General features: G+C 39.4%; 1 protein-coding gene across 3 annotated transcripts in view; it reads right to left on the bottom strand.

Moving 5' to 3' along the window:
• nap1l1 (nucleosome assembly protein 1-like 1) overlaps positions 1-15,367 on the bottom strand; it is a 32,070-nt gene extending 16,703 nt beyond the window's left edge. For 2 of the 3 annotated variants that reach the window (XM_015352855.2, XM_015352854.2), the window contains exons 1-4: positions 15,259-15,367; positions 5,091-5,130; positions 2,233-2,321; positions 760-862 (exon numbers count right to left, since the gene is read on the bottom strand). In XM_015352855.2, coding sequence (XP_015208341.1) covers positions 760-862; positions 2,233-2,321; positions 5,091-5,107 — 209 coding nt within the window. In that variant the 5' untranslated portion in view covers positions 5,108-5,130; positions 15,259-15,367. The remainder of the gene's footprint in view (positions 1-759; positions 863-2,232; positions 2,322-5,090; positions 5,131-15,258) is intronic. The other variant, XM_006633531.3, reaches the window with a different exon arrangement.
• Between the last annotated feature and the right edge of the window lie 3,610 nt (positions 15,368-18,977).

Raw genomic sequence — 18,977 nt, 5'->3', positions numbered from 1 at the left:
TCAAATACTGGGCTACTTGACCAAAGCTGTAATCAGCAGTTTGTTGCAGAAATTGAACTGGCATCTTTGGGAATACAAAATAGTATTGCCACCCTTCCGTCTTAAGATTTTGTCACATTTACTTCTTCAGTTCACGTTTATATAACAGCCATCTGGTTGCTGTTCTAGTTTGTTCCATTGCGTAGCTGCCTGGTACTAGTCGTGGATCTGAAGGTGTCCATCAGAAGCTCAAAAAGGAGCTAGGGTTGTTTTTACGGTTTTGGTTTCTGTTGGATGTTTTCCCCTTACACTGTAAAAAAAAACTTTAACCTTATTGCTGCATTTGTGTGCCTGTTGTCCGGGACATGCTTATTTTTAAAGATGATTAATAACTGAATGAAGAGAAGGGGTACTGCCAACAGGTCTGTCCACTTCATTAGAGTTAGTGCTGTAATAAATCTGTCCTGAAGGTCACTGCAAGTCTCTCTGAAGCAGACCAGTAAATTCATTCAACCCAGAACGTTAGATTTAACTGTACTGAAACAGTTTCATGTTTGTATTAATTTTAGATTTTACACTGTATCAGGGCATGGGAATAACGTGTAATGCTGTAAACGTTCACTGTATAATTTCACACACACCTTGCCTTATCTTGAATGCCATGAGGTTGTGAAAGCAATGCCATTTTCTAATAACTCCAAAAGAGAAAGCAGACAGGCATTTCACACAGAAGTGGAGATCTTTCCTGCTACGGTCAGGATTGCTCTGAACATGCCTCACCTTTCCATGTAGCCAGACGGCGACCCCACCAGCCCGTCCAGCCTCTCTTGCAGCGCTGCCAGTATCTGTGGGTTCTGCATCATCTGGACCGTTAGCTGACGAGCTGCAAGTACAGCAGAATGCCAGCGAGGCAGATCAGCAAGTGTAAACCGTGGACCAGTTCTGTCCGAGATGCGTAGTCCTATTTGACCCAAACATCTGTGTACAGTCTTGTTTTAGTGGACTGTTGCTAGATTTTAATTACAGGGTAACATTTACAATGTCTCATCCCCCACAAAGACTAATGTCTGAATTGACCTAAAGAGAATTACATTCTTAGCAAGAAATGCAAAGCAGATATGTGAAGCTAATTATAATAATCACCTCCCTGATTTTATTACACATATAAAAAAACTAAATATTTAATGAAAATCTGCTTAACATATGTTTACTGAACTTTATTCAATTGTGCATTTAAAGTAAAGTCAATGGATGCTGGATGAGTTCCACATTTTGGTTAAAGTGGGCTTGTTTTCCTCACATCAGAGATTCTACAAACTACCTGGTAGATTGATTTGGAATTATTGAATAGGTGACAGACATGAATTTCAAGGTCTACTTCAAACCCTCAGACAAAAAGGGGGGGAAACAACTACAAATGTACCAGTAATTAATAGTTATGACAGCTGAACGTCAACTAGCTTATATTTACTTTATTATAAGTAGTATTTTGAGTGTCTCAAAAGCCAATATTACAGACTCTCATGAAGGTCTCTATATGACAATGAACGCCCGAAGACAGGCTATTTTTGGAAGATTAATGAAGGCATCAATTTCCCATTTGACTCCAAACACAAACGTTTCAATAAGTCATCTGATAATACACAAGATAATCAAAAAAGCTGCCTAGTAACTGGAAAGTAGTTGTATTCAATAACAGAAACAACAATCAAATGAAAATAAAAGGCATAGCTGAATGAAGTTTGCCTTTGGTTTGGTTTACAGCCAAGTCATTTTCTGAACATTTCTGAAGAAAATGAGAAAATTAATGGTTTGTAAAATTGAATGAAATCATTTGAAATGAAATGTACATAATCCTAGTAAGTTCAATGTATGACAGTTTAGAAATGTCTAAACCAAAGCTGTTGAAATGCAACCTCAAAACTTAAGCACTTAGCCCCAGAGCAAATGAGCCCGACTGCTATAGGCAGTCACTGCCTCTGAAGGAACAAGGGTAAAACTTAAGTGACAGAGCCATGATGCACACAGACAGGCACGTCTACTCACAGAAGCAACTAGTCTGCCTCTAAGCAGTAGAGATGAAAATAAGGTAATATGGCAGCAGCTGCAAGTGAAAATGTTATCCATCATTTTGAGATTCCATGAATGAGATGAAAGAGGAAGAAAACCAAATTTGTTTTGGGAATTTTAGAAATTCAATTTTCTCTAAACACACAGTACATAGACCAAAAGATGGCTCTAAAACAACTGCACCTTTGCTGTTAACATCTTCTCCAGCTTCTTCTTCTTCAACTTCCTCCACATCTTCCATATCTGCCTGGTCCAGCTCAGCTTGCTCTTTGCTTCACAGAGAAAGACAAAATTAGGAGATGGTTTTACTATCATTTTAAAAAGCCGATCTGAAACGGCCAATGAACCCAGAAGTATAAACCATTTTGAAACTAAAAAAAAACTAACAGCACTACCAATTACATCTAAATGTCTACCCATACCGAGTGTGTAACCTATCATTACTTAAGTGATACTGGGATATCATTACTTAGATATCAAGAAAACAATAGTAGGATTCAGTAAGTTTTAAAAGATGGCAAATACCTGCCAAAATACTTTTGAGATTTACCAAAATATAGTCAGCGACTAGACTGTGTGCAACTAAACCCACTGCCAAAAATGTATTTCCATTCACTTTAAAGGAGGCTTATAAATCATACTTGAGAACTGTTTCACTGGCCAGTCAACCCCCTTCTTGAGGGACTGTACACAGCTGTGAAAGCATACGCCCTGTGTAAGACTGAAGCAAAGGCATCCAAGCTGGTATTCAATGGGTAAACAATTTAAAAATGCAACAGCTGTTACAACAATGCACTGATGGTTACAATACTTTCAAGATGGTGCCTCAACTGGTTCAACTGGTTTCAAGGCGCTTCATTGAACAAGAGGTCAAAGCTAATTACCTTTCACAAAACAAATTAAGCACTTAAACGTCAACACTTGGGTCCAACACTTGCACATAAACTGACATTTTATCCCAACAGTTTGTCAGAAGATAACTGTGGGGAGGCAGAGAAGTCAGGGACAAACAGGTAGTACTGCAAATTTCAAACTAAATTGCCAAATCAGAATGAACATTCAACAAGAATGGATTTTAATTTCTAACCTAACATCTCTTTAATTCAGTATTTATGGATTTGTTATCATATACTGATTTATTTTAGAACACTCAATAGTGCTTACAAAGAAAACGTGATTAAGGAGACTGCTGTTGAGGTCCTGAAGACTCCAGTTCCATGAATCTCTCAGACCTGCAGATCCACATTTGACTCAGCAAGACAAAAAGACTGGATTACCAGCCCTTATTTGACATTATGCTTAAATCACAGCCAGAATCCACAGACAAGATGGATTATATCTGTTACATCATGCAGCAGAACACAGCCGATCTGGAAGGTGACACCCTCTGTTCCTGGGCACAAATATGAGAACCGCCATCTGATAATTGGTTATGATAGGAGAGCAACTGACTCTCCAAATCTATTTTTACTGATGGCGATGCCTTCCAATGAACATCACAGATCACCTTGGCCGTTTGCTTCTGAAGCAGCCAGTGAGACTATTCACCGACATCAGCCAGCCAGGACAATAAAGGACCCTGCATAAGCCCTAGTATACGCCTACACAGGAAGATTGTCTCATTTGAACCTATAGATATGGATACTTCCAATAACTCACACTGTACTGTTATGTTTAACTCTACACATCGCACAACTTGGTAATTGTACTTCAGTGGGGGGGGGGGATCTGACTTAACTTCTACTGTTCCACAATTACGTATTTCATGGCTTTGCATCTCACTACTTGTACCTTTACTTTCCTTCAGGTCATATGTCAAATATGCTGCTCTCTCAGTTTCTGCAAGCATCACTGCCAATTTAATCCCCCCCCACCATTCTACCCGCATGAATCTTCCTTCTACTTCAAAACATAGAAAAAGTGTATTTTGCATCTAAAAAAAGGTTTAGTAAAAGTAAATTTTCCATTTTGCAAATTACCACCGTTGTCCTACTGAACACAAAGCATCTAAGATATTTATCAGAGTAAAACAATTCAATAAGAACAGTATCCGACAGAATGGATATACCATCTTATTGAGGATAATTTTCCAAAAGTTAGTTTAAATTCTAATGTAGTCTGTCAAGCAGCTAACACTTACAGTAGTGCTTCAACCACTGTCAACAAAGACTTCCAGCTAAAGTTCTAAAGAACAATTACAGGCAGATACAGTTGCGGCATTTGAAATTTCAATACAGAGAAGATTTAGAAACAAAAGCCAGTAACATTTAAGTTATTCTATAAAATTTAAGTTAAAAAGTAACATGGAGATGCAGTAGAAAAGCAATCTCCGCAAAGCTTCTTTTCAAAAGAGAAGGTATAACTAATTTGTTCCACACACAAAGCAGTTTGTGACACGTACCTACACATTTATGCAATTACAGGGATTCTCACCCCAGAGGACTTTATACTTTACAAAGAGGAATTTCCTCTACAGCAGCCATCAGGCTCTTACCACCCCAGTATATAGCCATAGAGAAGAATGACATTTTATCCAGCTGAATTAGGGGGGAAACCCAAGTAGGTCAGGATCTGCACACTAGGTGTGGAATTTAGTCGGCACATAGTGCCATAGAATCTTAAACAGACAAGTAGTCAAGGTTAACTGTGCACTAACTCCTAACAGCATTGCTCCTGGTCACCATGTGTGAACACAGCTGTTTACTTTCTGGACCAGAGGGAAAGGCAACACCAACTGGTCCAGCTCCACACACAGTAAAAACCTGGAGGTCTTCTATTCCAACACTAACCAGGCGACAAGGCTGCACTGGTAATTCTATAAACGAGTCAATACTCAGATTCATTTAACAGTGGAATTTAGACAAGCAAGAAACAAGAAGTGACCAAATGCTGTCTGAAAACTAAGTGTACTGCAGTCAGTTAAAAAGTGGGATCCTTTCCCCAACCTTTAAAAGGTAAAGCTAAACGCATTCATTTTTCATTACTGTCTACACCAAAGAATAACAAAACACTTAGGTGCAGTTATGACGTTGAATACTTACTTGTCCATGTCTGCCATTTTTGCTGTAATCCAGGGAATTGCTAGAAAGAAAGCAAAAAAAAAGGTTAAAAATGCAAGATCACATTTAGAATTAAAATTTTGGTTAACATGGCCAGGAATTGAATTAAATGAGATTTTAATTAAAATATATAAAATAAGTTTATATTTACAAACTTCAAACCAATTAAATGCCCATGAGCATGGCAATTGGACAACTTTCCAATGTTGATCACACATACTAAGTGAAGGAGCCTGAAATATCCAGGCCCTACTGCTGTCTTTGATACATTTTCTTTATGCTTAGCATGCACTAAGTGAAATGCAAAGGAAGCCTTTTTGGTTTCTCTGGGACAGCAGTAGGTAAGGGAAAACCTCAGCTTTGGAGGGTGGCAAGGGGTCCTAGATTTGTCCTGTGTCCATTTACAACATAGCCAAACTGAACACCCATCGTGTTTACACAGTAATCAATTTCAAGACGCCTACACAACTGGACCAAGAATGACCCCCCACAGGTAGACAGGAGTAATTAAGTAATCCCTATATATGTTTAAAAAAAACAATCTTGCTCCCATTGCACAGTTGAAAACCTGCTCACAGACAGAAATAAATTGGACATTAGGCATAAGACAGCATGTAGCATAAATCTCAGCTTTGCTTCACACAAATTAAAACCCACCTAAAAAAACACAGGTAACAACCAAGATCTACCAAATTTCAAACCTCTGATGCCTTGGTTAAATAAGGAATTCTATTTTTTTTTTTAAACTAAGGGCTCCTAAATGCCCTTTTGATGCTTAATACATAGCACCTGATAAGGTTACAGGAACCTAACTCTTTGATGTAGCCTGTTGAGCTGCTGCCCTCCATTAGCCTACCTGTTTAGAAAAAACAGTTACATGCAGTAGCTCAGACACAAAGAGAGCTACAGATCACATGTCAGACTTCCAGCCTGCACAATCACAATGTGAAATAGATTGCGGCTCACTGACATCCAGCTTCAAGATCTAGGAAACTTAGAACAGCTGACACAGCAAACAATAGAAAAAAAAAACCTGAAAGACAGTAACTCTATAAATGATAAGCCTATTTTGGGTATCCAACAGCTCAAATAAAGATACCAGAAACCAACTACAAAAAACAAGATAAATATAGCCCTATTTATGATTTTCTATAAAGGCTGAATGGTTTGTACCTACTGGGACATTTTTACTGACAAATATCAGGCACAGAATAGGGACCATACAAATTATACAGGTAAATGAAATTATATGGGGTATGCATTAATCCATCCTCTGATCACCCTGGTTAGCCAAGTGAAGCAAACATGACTTAATTTGCCTTATTGTTTCATTTGGAAAAGGTCTGTCTCTAAGCACCATGTTCACAAACAAAGAGGAACACATTTACTGTACGCAACATTCTGAAGGTGTTTAACTGTGCTTTATGCTTCCCAACATACATCTATCTTGAAAAAAGCCACTTCTAATGGCCTATCTACACTCTGCTCATACTCCAACATCTCCCTGTATGATTAAAGAGATTTTTTTTTATAGGTGTTTGGAGGACTGCCAGGACTCTCAAGACATGAAGATGTATGGAACTGAAGACATGAGAGAAGCAAGGTTCTAATGCTTTCAAGTGCACAGTGAAAGCTGCAACTATTTAAAATCTAGATGGGCGTTTTGTCTTGCAACACGAAAGAGGTCATCTTGCTTCTAACAGTGGTACGCATGAGAAAAATCCCAAGAGCACTCCCATCTTTCTCAAGACACAGCTTTAACTTTACATTTTACAGTAATTTACTTTAATTGAGGACAATTATCATATAGTTTCCATTAAATGGTAAGCGTACAACACCTGCCAGTCACCTATACGCACTAGGCAAATATGATAAACATTAGGTTACGTAACTACAGAGTTTTAAAACCGTTAAACTGAAAAGGTGAGTTTTGTTTCTGACAGATCTAGTCCGTAACCATTTTTTTTTCTGAAGTACCCGTTTGAAAGTTTCCCATAAGGGGTTTAACAGGGTTGCCTGCTAACAGTTTTAATTACTAATAAAATCCCGGCTAGTGTCCTTTAGAACCTGCCTTTCTGATTACTTAGGGTTTTCCACCAAAGTTGTTTACTCCAAAGTGCCTTGGATACCTTTGGATAGCTCCAAAGTGAACAACCTGAGGATTAAGTGAAGCTGAGAATAGACGAGGCCTAAATTCTTAGTGCAGTATTTCACTGCAGCCTTTAAACAAGGTTCACATGCTATGTAAATTACATACATCAATATGCTAGAATAGCTAATAGAGCTGACCAAGTCAATTATCCAAACCAGTAGTCTTACAAATGCAAAGAAACTGAAACATACAGAATGTTTTAATATACTTCTAAGGCAGAAAAACCCGTTAAATAATGAGAATACATTCTACATAATCTAAACATGTTATTACAAAATCCTTAAAATACACAAACCAGAGGACAAGGGGAACTACAGCTTTGTGCATTTAAACAAAGGCACAGAGGCAGTTTTTTTTTTTACACTAAGAGCTGTGGGAGCCGAGAAGAAGCTGGAATAGATCCTCACATCACCGAGTTACTAGCTACTAAACCAGACAGACTTCAAAATCAACTTGAGCACAGCACTCTCCACAAGTACTACTGAAGAATGTGTAATGGCCTCCTGTTGTGCACAGATTTATGTTTTGGAAATGGAGAGTTCCACAGCAGCATGCTAAAAAATACTCAAGTTTAACAAGCCAGAGCAGTCTTCCAAAATGTACAGAAAATCCCATTTAGTTATAAAAACAAAAGGTAAAGCATTAGGTGCTTTCTGATCAGCGCTTTTAGAAAGGACATTATATCACCATCTATCTGGATAGCAGTTTTGCAAGATCTTCTGCCAAAGTACTGGCAGTACTTCAAAGGGAATCTCTTTGAACTAAGAAGCATGGCCGTTGCCGTTTTGATTTTGGTCCAAATGACTCAATCTTGTTTGGATGTCATCAAAACAAGCATTTATAGTAAACAAGGTCAAGTACAAACAGCGTTACACTAAATGTTGCACACTCACACTAAAACAGATTAAACATGGACTGTTAATTCTCAAGCCTGATATCTCATACATGCTCAAATCTCCACCTTCACTACTACATGAAAATCACCAGATGTGCATTTCAAATGCTGTTCATTGTAGAGTCAATACATAAATGAAGATCAAAAGCACAAATGCTGATTTGAGGATGAGAACTCTGTGCAGCATTTAATCCTGACTTGCTGTTGATGGCAGGCTTTGAATGGATGCTTTCAGCCACTGGAGATCCATAATTGTATGATTACAGGCACAGCTTTCTGCAGTCTGCCTCTTTTACTGACCCAGCAGCAACAACGAATCGGCTCCAACTGCTTTGTGCACAACTCACTAGCAGAAGCAATTTCTGTTTAATAGCAGGGCTGATTGGGCACAATTTGTTAATTTGGATGGGGTCTGACAAGTCCCAAAAGCCCCTGGCCTTCAGTTGAACAGCGATTAAGTTTAACTTCTGATCAATATAAACAGGTAAATGGCACAGCCATTGTCAAAAAGATCTTGGTGTTCTTCCTAACTGCTTGCTTCACATAAAACCTCATTACAGCATCACATCTAAGGACAAAGAGATTAGTACAGATACCAGAAGATTTTCCTAGAACAATTTTCATCTTGCAGTCATGAAGCGTCCAGCATGATAACGGCAAAGTATTTCTAATGATATTTGTCCTGTGAAAAATGCTGCATCAATTTTAAAAGTATGAAAAAAGGATGATCAAATGAGGTTTTCAGCATAATGCCATTAATTCATTTGACAAATTCAGTGGTATCCAAAGTAAAAATATTTAAATGGAAAAAAGGGTCAACATCCCTAACAGGAATGATAATACAAACTAAACACCTTATGAGAATACTCCTGACTTGGGCACGGCGTCAGAGCATGATTATTAGAAAGTAACATTACATTTCCAATCTTGTAAGATCTTTCTGCACTGTTCTCTCAGGGGAGTCCCTGGTTTTTAGAATACGGTTGTGGGGATGAAGCAGATGTTTCAGTAGCATTCATTTTATCACCACCTCATTACATAGGCCAGTCCATCTTTGGGACATCAAGGCATCACAGGAGGAAGCCAGCCAACCTGGCTTAATGAAGACAAATATGCATTTACACCAACTGTTGCTGCAATTGATCATACAAAAGCAGGAAAAGATTTCTCCGCTAAAGGTAAAAGCAGTGATATCATGAGCACAAAAAGATATATCCTGAGAAGCAAATCCATGATGATCACAGTCCATACCCTGTACTTCTAGGATAAAAATTGGAAATCATCAGATTTGCATATACTATACATATGCCTCAGGAATCATTGCAAAAACCCCATTCCACACTTCTCTGGACATCTCTAAAGGTTTGCTTTCAGACAGACATCTGGCAAAGGATTTATGTCTCAAACATCTACACAGCTTTGAAACAGGGACAACTAACCAGTCATTTGACATTGTGGTTAACCATGTATAATCCATCCTCTTGGTATCATTTCCAAAACTTATGATTCAGACTTTGGCAGGGCACACATAAAAACCTAGAATTGCGATGTCCCCCTTATTACACTCAGTTTCACCAGATATTCTGTATATATACTTTCACGATAAATTAGCAGTGTGGCTTGCTGGCAACCTTTTACCTCCTTAAATAAAATCATTCCCTTTTTTCCAAATCCAGGAATGATTTCCAATTTTATCAAATCATGATAACCATGTGCCTATTTTATTTTAAAATCATATACGTTTTTTATTCTATATTAAAGAAACAGACCCAGCACTACTCTTTAAGGAGAGTGCGAAAGGCAAACTTAAAACCTTATTAAAACAGACTGGCAGTACCAACGTTTCGACCGATAACAGATACAGATTAATGCAATTATTGATGGCGTTTTAACATTAATTTGAGTGCGTGAAGTGCATTAGACTAATGCAAGAACTACAATTAGAATAAATTCAAGGAACCCAGTAGAAATGCTATGTCTCCCACCTTTACCTTTCAGTTAGACACTGGCATCTCAGTAGCTTTCTGTGCCAGGCTATAAACTGGATAAATGCGAGAGGGCTAATTTTGTTGGTTGAGTAAGGGTTATCAGGGATGACTAAAGAAATAACCGGTTTAAAAAAAATAGAAAATCATATGTAGATTACACCACAAATTGAACCAATAACACTGTTTGAGCAGTGGCTAGAAAGGGGTTTAAGGAAACTTAAGTTTTCATAAGCAGCATTCACCAGCAGTCCTTGCTGAAAATTTGCAAAGAATTATTGTAAAAGGATCTGTCTTGCCTCTCTCCTTGTTCAAGGCTGCAGGTCTCCCATGGGGGACACTCATCTTCCTCTGGGGAGAGCTGACAATGCTGGCTGGTATTCCAACAACATACACACAGGACTGACAAGTGTGGAAGTACCACAAACTGGAGACTTTTCACTGTAATTCCTAGATCACTCTTCTTCTCGACATAACTGCCTAGTCATTGATAATACACTACACGCAATGTGACAGCAGGCCACGGCGCTGCCTTTCTCTTGGACGACTGCCACTGGTTATTGGACTGCCCGAGAAAGCCACTTAGGTTACCTGCTTCTTAAAACAAGGAGCCTTTATTACTACCCCCAACAGCTTTCATCCAAATCCTCTAAAAATTATGACATTGCAGGCTTTGCCACAATTTCCATCAGTAGGTCAATTATATCCAGGGGCATAAATGACATGCACACAAGACGCTTCTAAACCGTACAGCTGTTTTTACCAATATGATTATGGCTGCCTTCATTCCAACCTCCTCACCAACACACGTGAAAATGAGAAGTATTCACTGGTGCAAACACTCATGGGCCTAAGAATTAGAGTGAAGAGGAATGGATCCCCAAACAAGGTCTCCAAACTTCTGGATGGTACTGCATGTATGGTCATGCAAGACCTGTATTAATGGGTGGATACAGTACTGGCAAGAGAATGGTTTTCATGGTCAAGCTTTTCACAGACTAATGACAAAATTGAGAGAAAATGTTTGAAATCAAAGTGCAAACAACCATTGCTTACTTGGATAATTACTACAGATACCTGCCAAATCTGAATGACCCCATACGACGTTACAAAGAAAAAGACATCTGCTAACAAATTACTGCAACGGTGTAATGTGTTCGCACACCTCAAACTCAATTGAGTGTAGGAAGAAAACTGAGATTTTCACAATCTATGGAGATTAAAAAGTAATACAAAATTACTGCATTAATTTCAATGCAAACAAGAATAAGAGCCTTTCCATTAGATGGGATGGATAGACAAAATAACCCAATTAGAGAACTGCAGGTAAAGGCATTTACAAATCCAGGGCCTCTTTCACTGCATGGCTCGCCCTGTTTGCGAAGACCACACTCAGCAAACTGTGCATTGAAGGTGGGTGCAAGGTTTCTGCAGCCCTACAAATGCCTATATACATAACGAGCTGAAGTTCAATCACATCCGTAAAATATAAAGCAAGACGGCATAATGCATTTACAATAAACACCCCTCCTGAGGTCACAGCAATAAATGTAAATAGGCACTATTTCAAGATAAGAAAAGATTTGAAAGATCCTCTATTGCAGTACAAATTACTTGACATCAGGTCACACCTGGCTCATCCTTACACAATTACATGGTGATGAAACTAGTTCAAAAGGCTGACACACCAACACTGCGAATCAGCAGCCTTGGCAAAGAGTGGTCAAATTTGCAAAAGCCCCAGTTCAAATAGATACCTAAATTTCTCCCCAACCAACACACTCCTACCTCAGAAGCTAAAGTGTCTAAAATGCAAAATTACTGGCTGAGGCATTTCCCCATTCGTACAGAAACGCAAAAAAAAAACAATCGGGCACATACTGAATAAATCACTGCTAGACTGTAAAATCTGTACCCCACAGTACAGTACACAAACTGCAATAAACAACCATAAACTGACTCACAATTTGATTATAAGCAAGTTTCCATATTTCCAGGCAGTGTTTTTTTTTTTAAATGGCAGGCTGGCCCATATTACAATCCAGCAACTGGAGAACAGAAAAGGAAAACATGACTTTTTAACAATGACATGGTACCTAAAATAGATCTGGTCAGTAGCTGTGCAAGGACAAGTGTTTAACTGTAGCCCTGGAGGGTGGTGGTGTTCACACTTTTACATTCTAGGTCAGCCTTTTACCACTTAATCTGATTACCTTATTTAAACCAACCCCTTTCCCCAGTTCTCCAAAAGCTGAACATCAACAGGACTGCAGCCATCCAAGACCAAGGTTAACTAACCTTAGGGATATGCAAATCTCCTAAAACAAATTTCTTAAAAGACTTCCAGATGATGTTATTCAAGTACTTCATGGTCCCCCCAACTAAGCTCTCAACTGACATTTTACTTAATTCCATCCTGGCTTATTTAATGGACTTCCAGGTGAAAAGGGTATCCATTTAGAATCTTACTCATTTTCATGTGACATAAAATTAAGGCTTAATAAAATGACAGCAAAGCTGCAACAAAACTACTGACCCACTGATCAAGTCTGAGTCTTAAAATCAACTTGGCGCACACTGGTTGATGGTTATGTTTAGATGTAGACCTATAGTAGCAGCTTGATTCATTTGATACCTAACAAGCACTGACATCCTGCATATAAATCAGTGCAAGATGGACATTTAAACTGGATTTGCATGACCCTGTGGAGACCTAGGTTAAAACAGCTACCATTTTTCTGCTTCAACGGCACAATATATAACCGGGCTTGCAGCTCATAAAACACAAATTGCATCTTAACGTGTTCCTATGCATGCTCACACTAACTGATGACAGAGCTTCTTGTGGCCATTAGCAAGTTAACAAAATTATCAAAATGATTTGAATTGCTGCTCTGTAACTGGTCCTGTGGATTTAACTGTCCTATGATGTTGCACGCCTGGCTGTCACCCCAAGGGGCAGTAGACTTTCAGTGTAATGGAGATCGCTTGGCACTTTCCCATTACAATGCAAACATTCACCTCTGGATACAAAATGCACACAGAGTAACAAATGAAATAAGGCAAACCAAGACAGAACCACGTGTTCAAAAACCCTTTCGTAGCATTTTCACAACACTAAACCAGAGTCACTCCCAACCCTAAATGGACACACACACAGCCTGCCTGACGATCCCCAATTCAACAAGCCAGTTTAGGAGATGAGCCAATATCCTTTACCGAGTAAAAGGGCCAGGCATGGAAAGCCAGATGCAATGTCAGCAGGCAACACAAGCAGGTGCTCTGCAACAGTGGTCCCCCAACACAGGTGCATGAGGCCTGGAGGCTATCCAAGCAGGGAGTTCCCATAAACTAGGAAAAACTCAGCCACACTTCCACACAATAAATTCACTCTAAGAGCACCAAATGAGCTATCTGTTGATGTGCATTCTTGTTTTGAGCATCTTGCAGACATTATTTGTATTTATGCGCTCAGAAATTGGGGATTCTTGTCTAGAATCATTTATTGAGAGGGGTTCACATTTAGGGTTGGGGTAACACGGTTAAAAAAAAGGCTACTCTACAAACACTGGAGTGCATCCCTCTTGGAATTAAAAGGATAACAGCACACTCCATTTTTGCGATATTTGTTTCTCCGCAGGTAAATTAAGGACACTCACTCGGCCTCCATTTTGGGCTTCCCAAAATTAAGCTCCGATATTAAAAACCCATTAGGTTTACCACGTCCAAGCATTACGGGATTTTTTTTGTCATTACGAAAGACGATATCTAATTTCTTAAAAAAAACACACACACACGCAAGACAAAGGAACGGATAACAGGTGCCACAGCAGATCTGCAATCGCTGTTTACAAGCCCAGGAAACGCCGGTGACGAAAGAAGCCGAACTGCTCCTGCACGGAAGGAGAAACAAACATTTCTGCCCGCCAGCCACGCAGCACCGGAGTGACAGGGTTACTAAATGTACGCGTAAGCTGGCCAAAGGAAGCAGATACGGAGCCATAAACCCTAAGCCGAAATAATATCATTCTACTTTTCTAGACGACGGACCTCTAACGAAAAATAGTCTTTCTTCAAAAAGCCTGCGACAGCCGAGAGGAGCTCTCCTTCCGACTCGGCCTACCCGATAGGGCTCTTTCATATTGCGTCTGAGCCTCTCGCTTGCACTCAACCACGTGTTGCTGCCATACCGTGCCCGGCAACAGGGGGGAAAAAATGTCATAGCGAGAAAGAAGACACCATTTCGCCCCCCGCACTAACTGTTGACCTAAATTGAATATTTTAAGTCTCAATTCCATAGTCGTCAGGAAATGTGGCTAATCCTTCGCCCAAGGGCTTGTCACCACAATGCAATACTCCAATACTGGATCGCTTTTCATATACAGCTCCATACCCCCAAATCGTACAGCACCATTACGTATTACAGATTTGTTTTTTTTTATAAACACATGCCGTGATATATCCGATTCGGCATACATTACTCCAACCGTATGACTGAGAAAAGTTGGGGATGCAGAAAGCACATTAACGTGACTGAAGCAACGGGCTGTCCTCATCTGAACACGCTTGCACGTTTTGCCTGAACGCGGAACAGGGGTCTGCACAGTAAAATTCCATTAGCCATTTTGTTTGACAAGCAGCCATGATTTTTTATTCTGCACAACGTGATCGGATACCAAAAAACTTATCCCATCCCCCCCCCACCCCACACTCCCCGTCCCGTTACTCAAGAAATAAGGTCAAGTCTAGATGGATGAAAACCAGTCGTACGGCTGCCTTTTAATCGCAGAGAGGCCCGTAAACTGTCACACCCCGAACAGTAGGAGAACAACACGCTCCAAAAGAGTAATGTGAGAAGACCCATCTTTTTTCAGCCCTATGCATGCACAGCACACGCATCATGGAGGTTCAGTCTCAATGGCTGCTGTCTGTGATGACTTAACAGCGTCGGCGAATTATTGTTTTCTATTTCCTTCACGGGGATGCTTTACGGTTCTGTACGGTCTCACCCCCCGGCCACCGACGCCACAAACACAGTCGTAACGAAAGAGCAGCAGACCCCGCAAGGCGGCCAGTGGAGCTGTGAGGACCGGGGGGCTGAAAACGGTCGCCGCTTACCTCTCCTACGGACGGGTTTGCGCAGCGCTCGGGCTCCGGGAAAAAGGCTCCGCGCGGATGGCGGTAAAAGGGAAAGAGATCCCGCCGCTCGCGCTCATATACATCGAGCGTCAGCACGTAACCCAGCAGTCACCAGGGCAACGCTCTCTCGGTGGGAGGGGCTGAACTTCAAGCGGGGCTGTTATTCTTTTTCACCCTCATCTTTCATCTTTCTCTCTATTCATTTTTTAATAACGCGTTGTTTTGTGTCACCATGCCAAAATAAATAAATGAAACACACGAATTTCTCATTACAAGATATTTACATGTAATTCAAAACTTCAAGTAGACAAACTAGTTGAAGCTGTTTGGCTATGTGAAATGATCCTTTGGCCTCATTCTAGTTTTGTGTTAATTAATCTTTTATTTTTCTTTCCTTTAAATGAAATATTTTATGCCAATTATCGGTGAAATCACGTGGGAGGGGCATGTTCGCATATGGAAATAAATGTGTTAATCGTCTTCAATTTTGCTTTTATGTCTTGACATTTTAAAAAAGTTGATTCGTCCCAGTTAGTGGTTAATTTCCATAGAAATGGAGCTGGACGAAGATAGCGTGATAACTCCTTTTTTTCTCTATGGCCGCAGTATTCTGGCAATGTGGGTTTTTTTCTGTAACGCATAACTAAACCAGCACTATACGCGTGTCCCTGGTTTCCACATTCTATTTCTGCTATAGTGGTGTTTTTGTTAAGCTCGATTTTGTGCAGTCAAAAATAAAGATTTTTTTTCTCATAGGTGGGAGTTTTAGTGCCCCCATATATTATCATTGGCAACCCAGCAAATCAGATCTCGTTCTAAATCCCCTCAGCTTTCTTCTACTTACGTCTTTGCTCCTTTAATGGAGATCCTGTTGTTGTGCAGAGAAGTCAGAGGCATGTACCAATTAATAGAACAAAATTAACACTCTTACGTTTTTAGTTACTGATTCAATCCCCCCCCACACACATACACAACTCAAGCGTGCACTCATACTGTAGATAAACCCATATTTAACACTGGAAACGACTAACAATTCTACATTCTGATCTATTTATGTATGTCTGTGGAAACCCCTACATTATTTTAGGTTTGATTCATGAAGGCAATATTAGAAAATTCCTATTCGTATATGAAAAATACTTTTTATTGGTCTATCTTATTTCCTGCGCGGTGTGTTTTTTTTCTGTTTACGACCCGAATAAAGAAAATGTATTCATTCAAGTTTTGACCAAAAAAGTGTTAGAATACTTCCACTCCTTAGTGTTGTAATAGTTTACCCTATTTTTCTAATACTCTGCATTTCGGGGTCTGTCTTACAATGCACTGCACAACTATGTTTGCAACCTGGTACTACAGTATACGATGAAAACCCGAAAGAGCAATTTGTACTCCACATACATTACTACAAAGCAGCTTTTCACACAAGTTCATTTCCTCCACAGCCAGCACGAGTCTTACCTACTGTCTTCATAAGACAGCGCACCGTGAGCTAATAAGTTAAAAGCTCCACTAAGTTGGATTTAGGTATGGATTTGAATTGCTTTAAAAGCACATTTGTAATTCAAAGTACCAGACTTTCCAACTACCATTTACCCCTTAATACCTGATTTTATATGTATGTATTCTGCATATCATACAAAATGCTCTTACCAATAACGTGTAAATTATAACGAAGTCAAAAGAGTTAGGCGATGGGCCAGTGTTGTTGAAATGACTTATTAATAGTGATCTTACTGTTTTGTTTTCTTGTGTTTTTTATCCTCCTTAATATGTCTAATAGTCAGCATGGAGAAAAAACAGGATTTTAAATGTGTTCATATTCTTGGCAAATATTGAACCTTATACAAAAGCACACACAAGCACAGTCTGAAGTGGTACAGGTATGTTTGAGGAGGTATGGCCCTTAGAAGTCCCGTTTTTAAAAATCTGGATATCACTCAATAATCCTTCCTTCCACTTTAAATTACTCTTTTTTCCCTGTAGGACCTTGTTGGGCTGAAGTCTAACCTAGCAGCAAATTATGCATGGCAAGACTATACCCTGAATGGGAACACTGGTCCACAGGGCACAAACACCTGTAGGGCAGCTAGCAGATTTGTTTAATGTTTCTGCTGTTAGGCAAGTGTTTGTTGTGTTCTTAAAATAAAGAGTTGTTTAATTTACGTCTGGTTTCTTCAACTTTCACGCAGGAGAAAAAATCTGCCTTTAAACTTGAAAGAAATAATGATTTGACATTTATCGTGATAATTATCGATATCAACTGATATGAAAATTTTTAACTTGATAATGTTTTTGGCTATATCGCCCAGCCCTACTTTACACACAAGATGTTTAATTGTCAAAGGCAGCTTCTACCCATTTAAGGCCTGTATTTTAGTTTATGGCTAAGAACATATTTGTGTTTGAGTGCAGCAGTAACATTCTGCAAATCTAGTATGGTCTATGAATACTTGACATACAGTATTTATCTGTGTTTACGACCACTCATGTGGTCCATGTGTATGAACTAATTTGAAACCAAAAACCATTGCAAAAAATGATTTAAACTGCTGCCTGAGAATTTCAAGGTGAATTGTTGTCAAAGGCAGGGAGAGATAAAAGCATGAAGTGCCTACTGTAAATACAATCTCACAAGTTCTATGTGTCATCACAGACATCTGTTTGCACATGTTTTTTTGCTGAGATTTCTTCTTCTGGAAGACTGTCTTACTTAAACAGGGCTTTTGCAATTTGTATTTTTTAGTGCTCCTGGCAGTGCATCCATCTGTTCATCAAATCTTCTTTAACATGCATACAGTACTTCTATGTTGGAGGCATCACTTAGCCACACAGGCAATAGCACTGAGGAAATACATCTGTGTGAACTCACTGTAAACTGTAAACATTTGCTTTACCTGGCAGAGATAATAATGCATCTTGGCATTTAAGTACAGACTTGGGGGCTTTTGAAATAGACTAGTTAGGTCAAATGGCAATGAGAAGGTTGTCATTTCTTTTGGTGTTGTTGCTATAGCTATAATGCCTACTTGGACCAGATATAGGGAATGATCATAAAGACCTGCAATCACCACTTAGAAGAAAATCTGAGTGAGTACACTTCCATTTCTCTTGAAAATCATTTCTGAGATCCTGGTCGTGTGAATGACAATAAAGCATTTGCAATCAGCTTAGACTACAGTCCTCAAATCATTCAATATGTACCTCTTTCTGTTCAATATCCAGACATGTCATGATGTTTCAAACTGTTGACTTAAGTAGGTTCTTGGGAGTGACAGCTATGTCACATGGAATAGCAGAGATGTCATACTGTACAGTCATACTATACCTGATCATTTGCCTTCTCTCATAATCAGAACTCCTCAGGAGTGATGTCCGGTGATCTTGCAAGCCACTGAGAGGCTCTCTGGGGAAGTGTGCCATTCTTGTGTCACATTGAAATTCAGGATGATGAGGTTCTGTCAGAAATGCGTGGTATAATTCACTGGTTACAGTGCATCTCACAAGACAAGTGGAGTGGATTCTCCAAAAAAATCACAGACCAAGCAGCTGCATTAGGAGATGTTCATAATGGATGTTCCTTAGTGCAAAAGGGAACGTTTTTCACCTACAGTATTGTGCATTAGTGGCGCACCTCATGTGAAATGTGAAATGCATTTTTGTCATTCCAGAACATATTAATGGAGAGTGAAGGTGGAATT

This window comes from Lepisosteus oculatus, chromosome 7, assembly GCF_040954835.1.
Source record: "Lepisosteus oculatus isolate fLepOcu1 chromosome 7, fLepOcu1.hap2, whole genome shotgun sequence".
Classification (NCBI taxonomy): Eukaryota; Metazoa; Chordata; class Actinopteri; order Semionotiformes; family Lepisosteidae; genus Lepisosteus; species Lepisosteus oculatus.
Note: the sequence above shows the minus strand (reverse complement) of the source record. Positions and strands in the feature narration are given on the sequence as shown.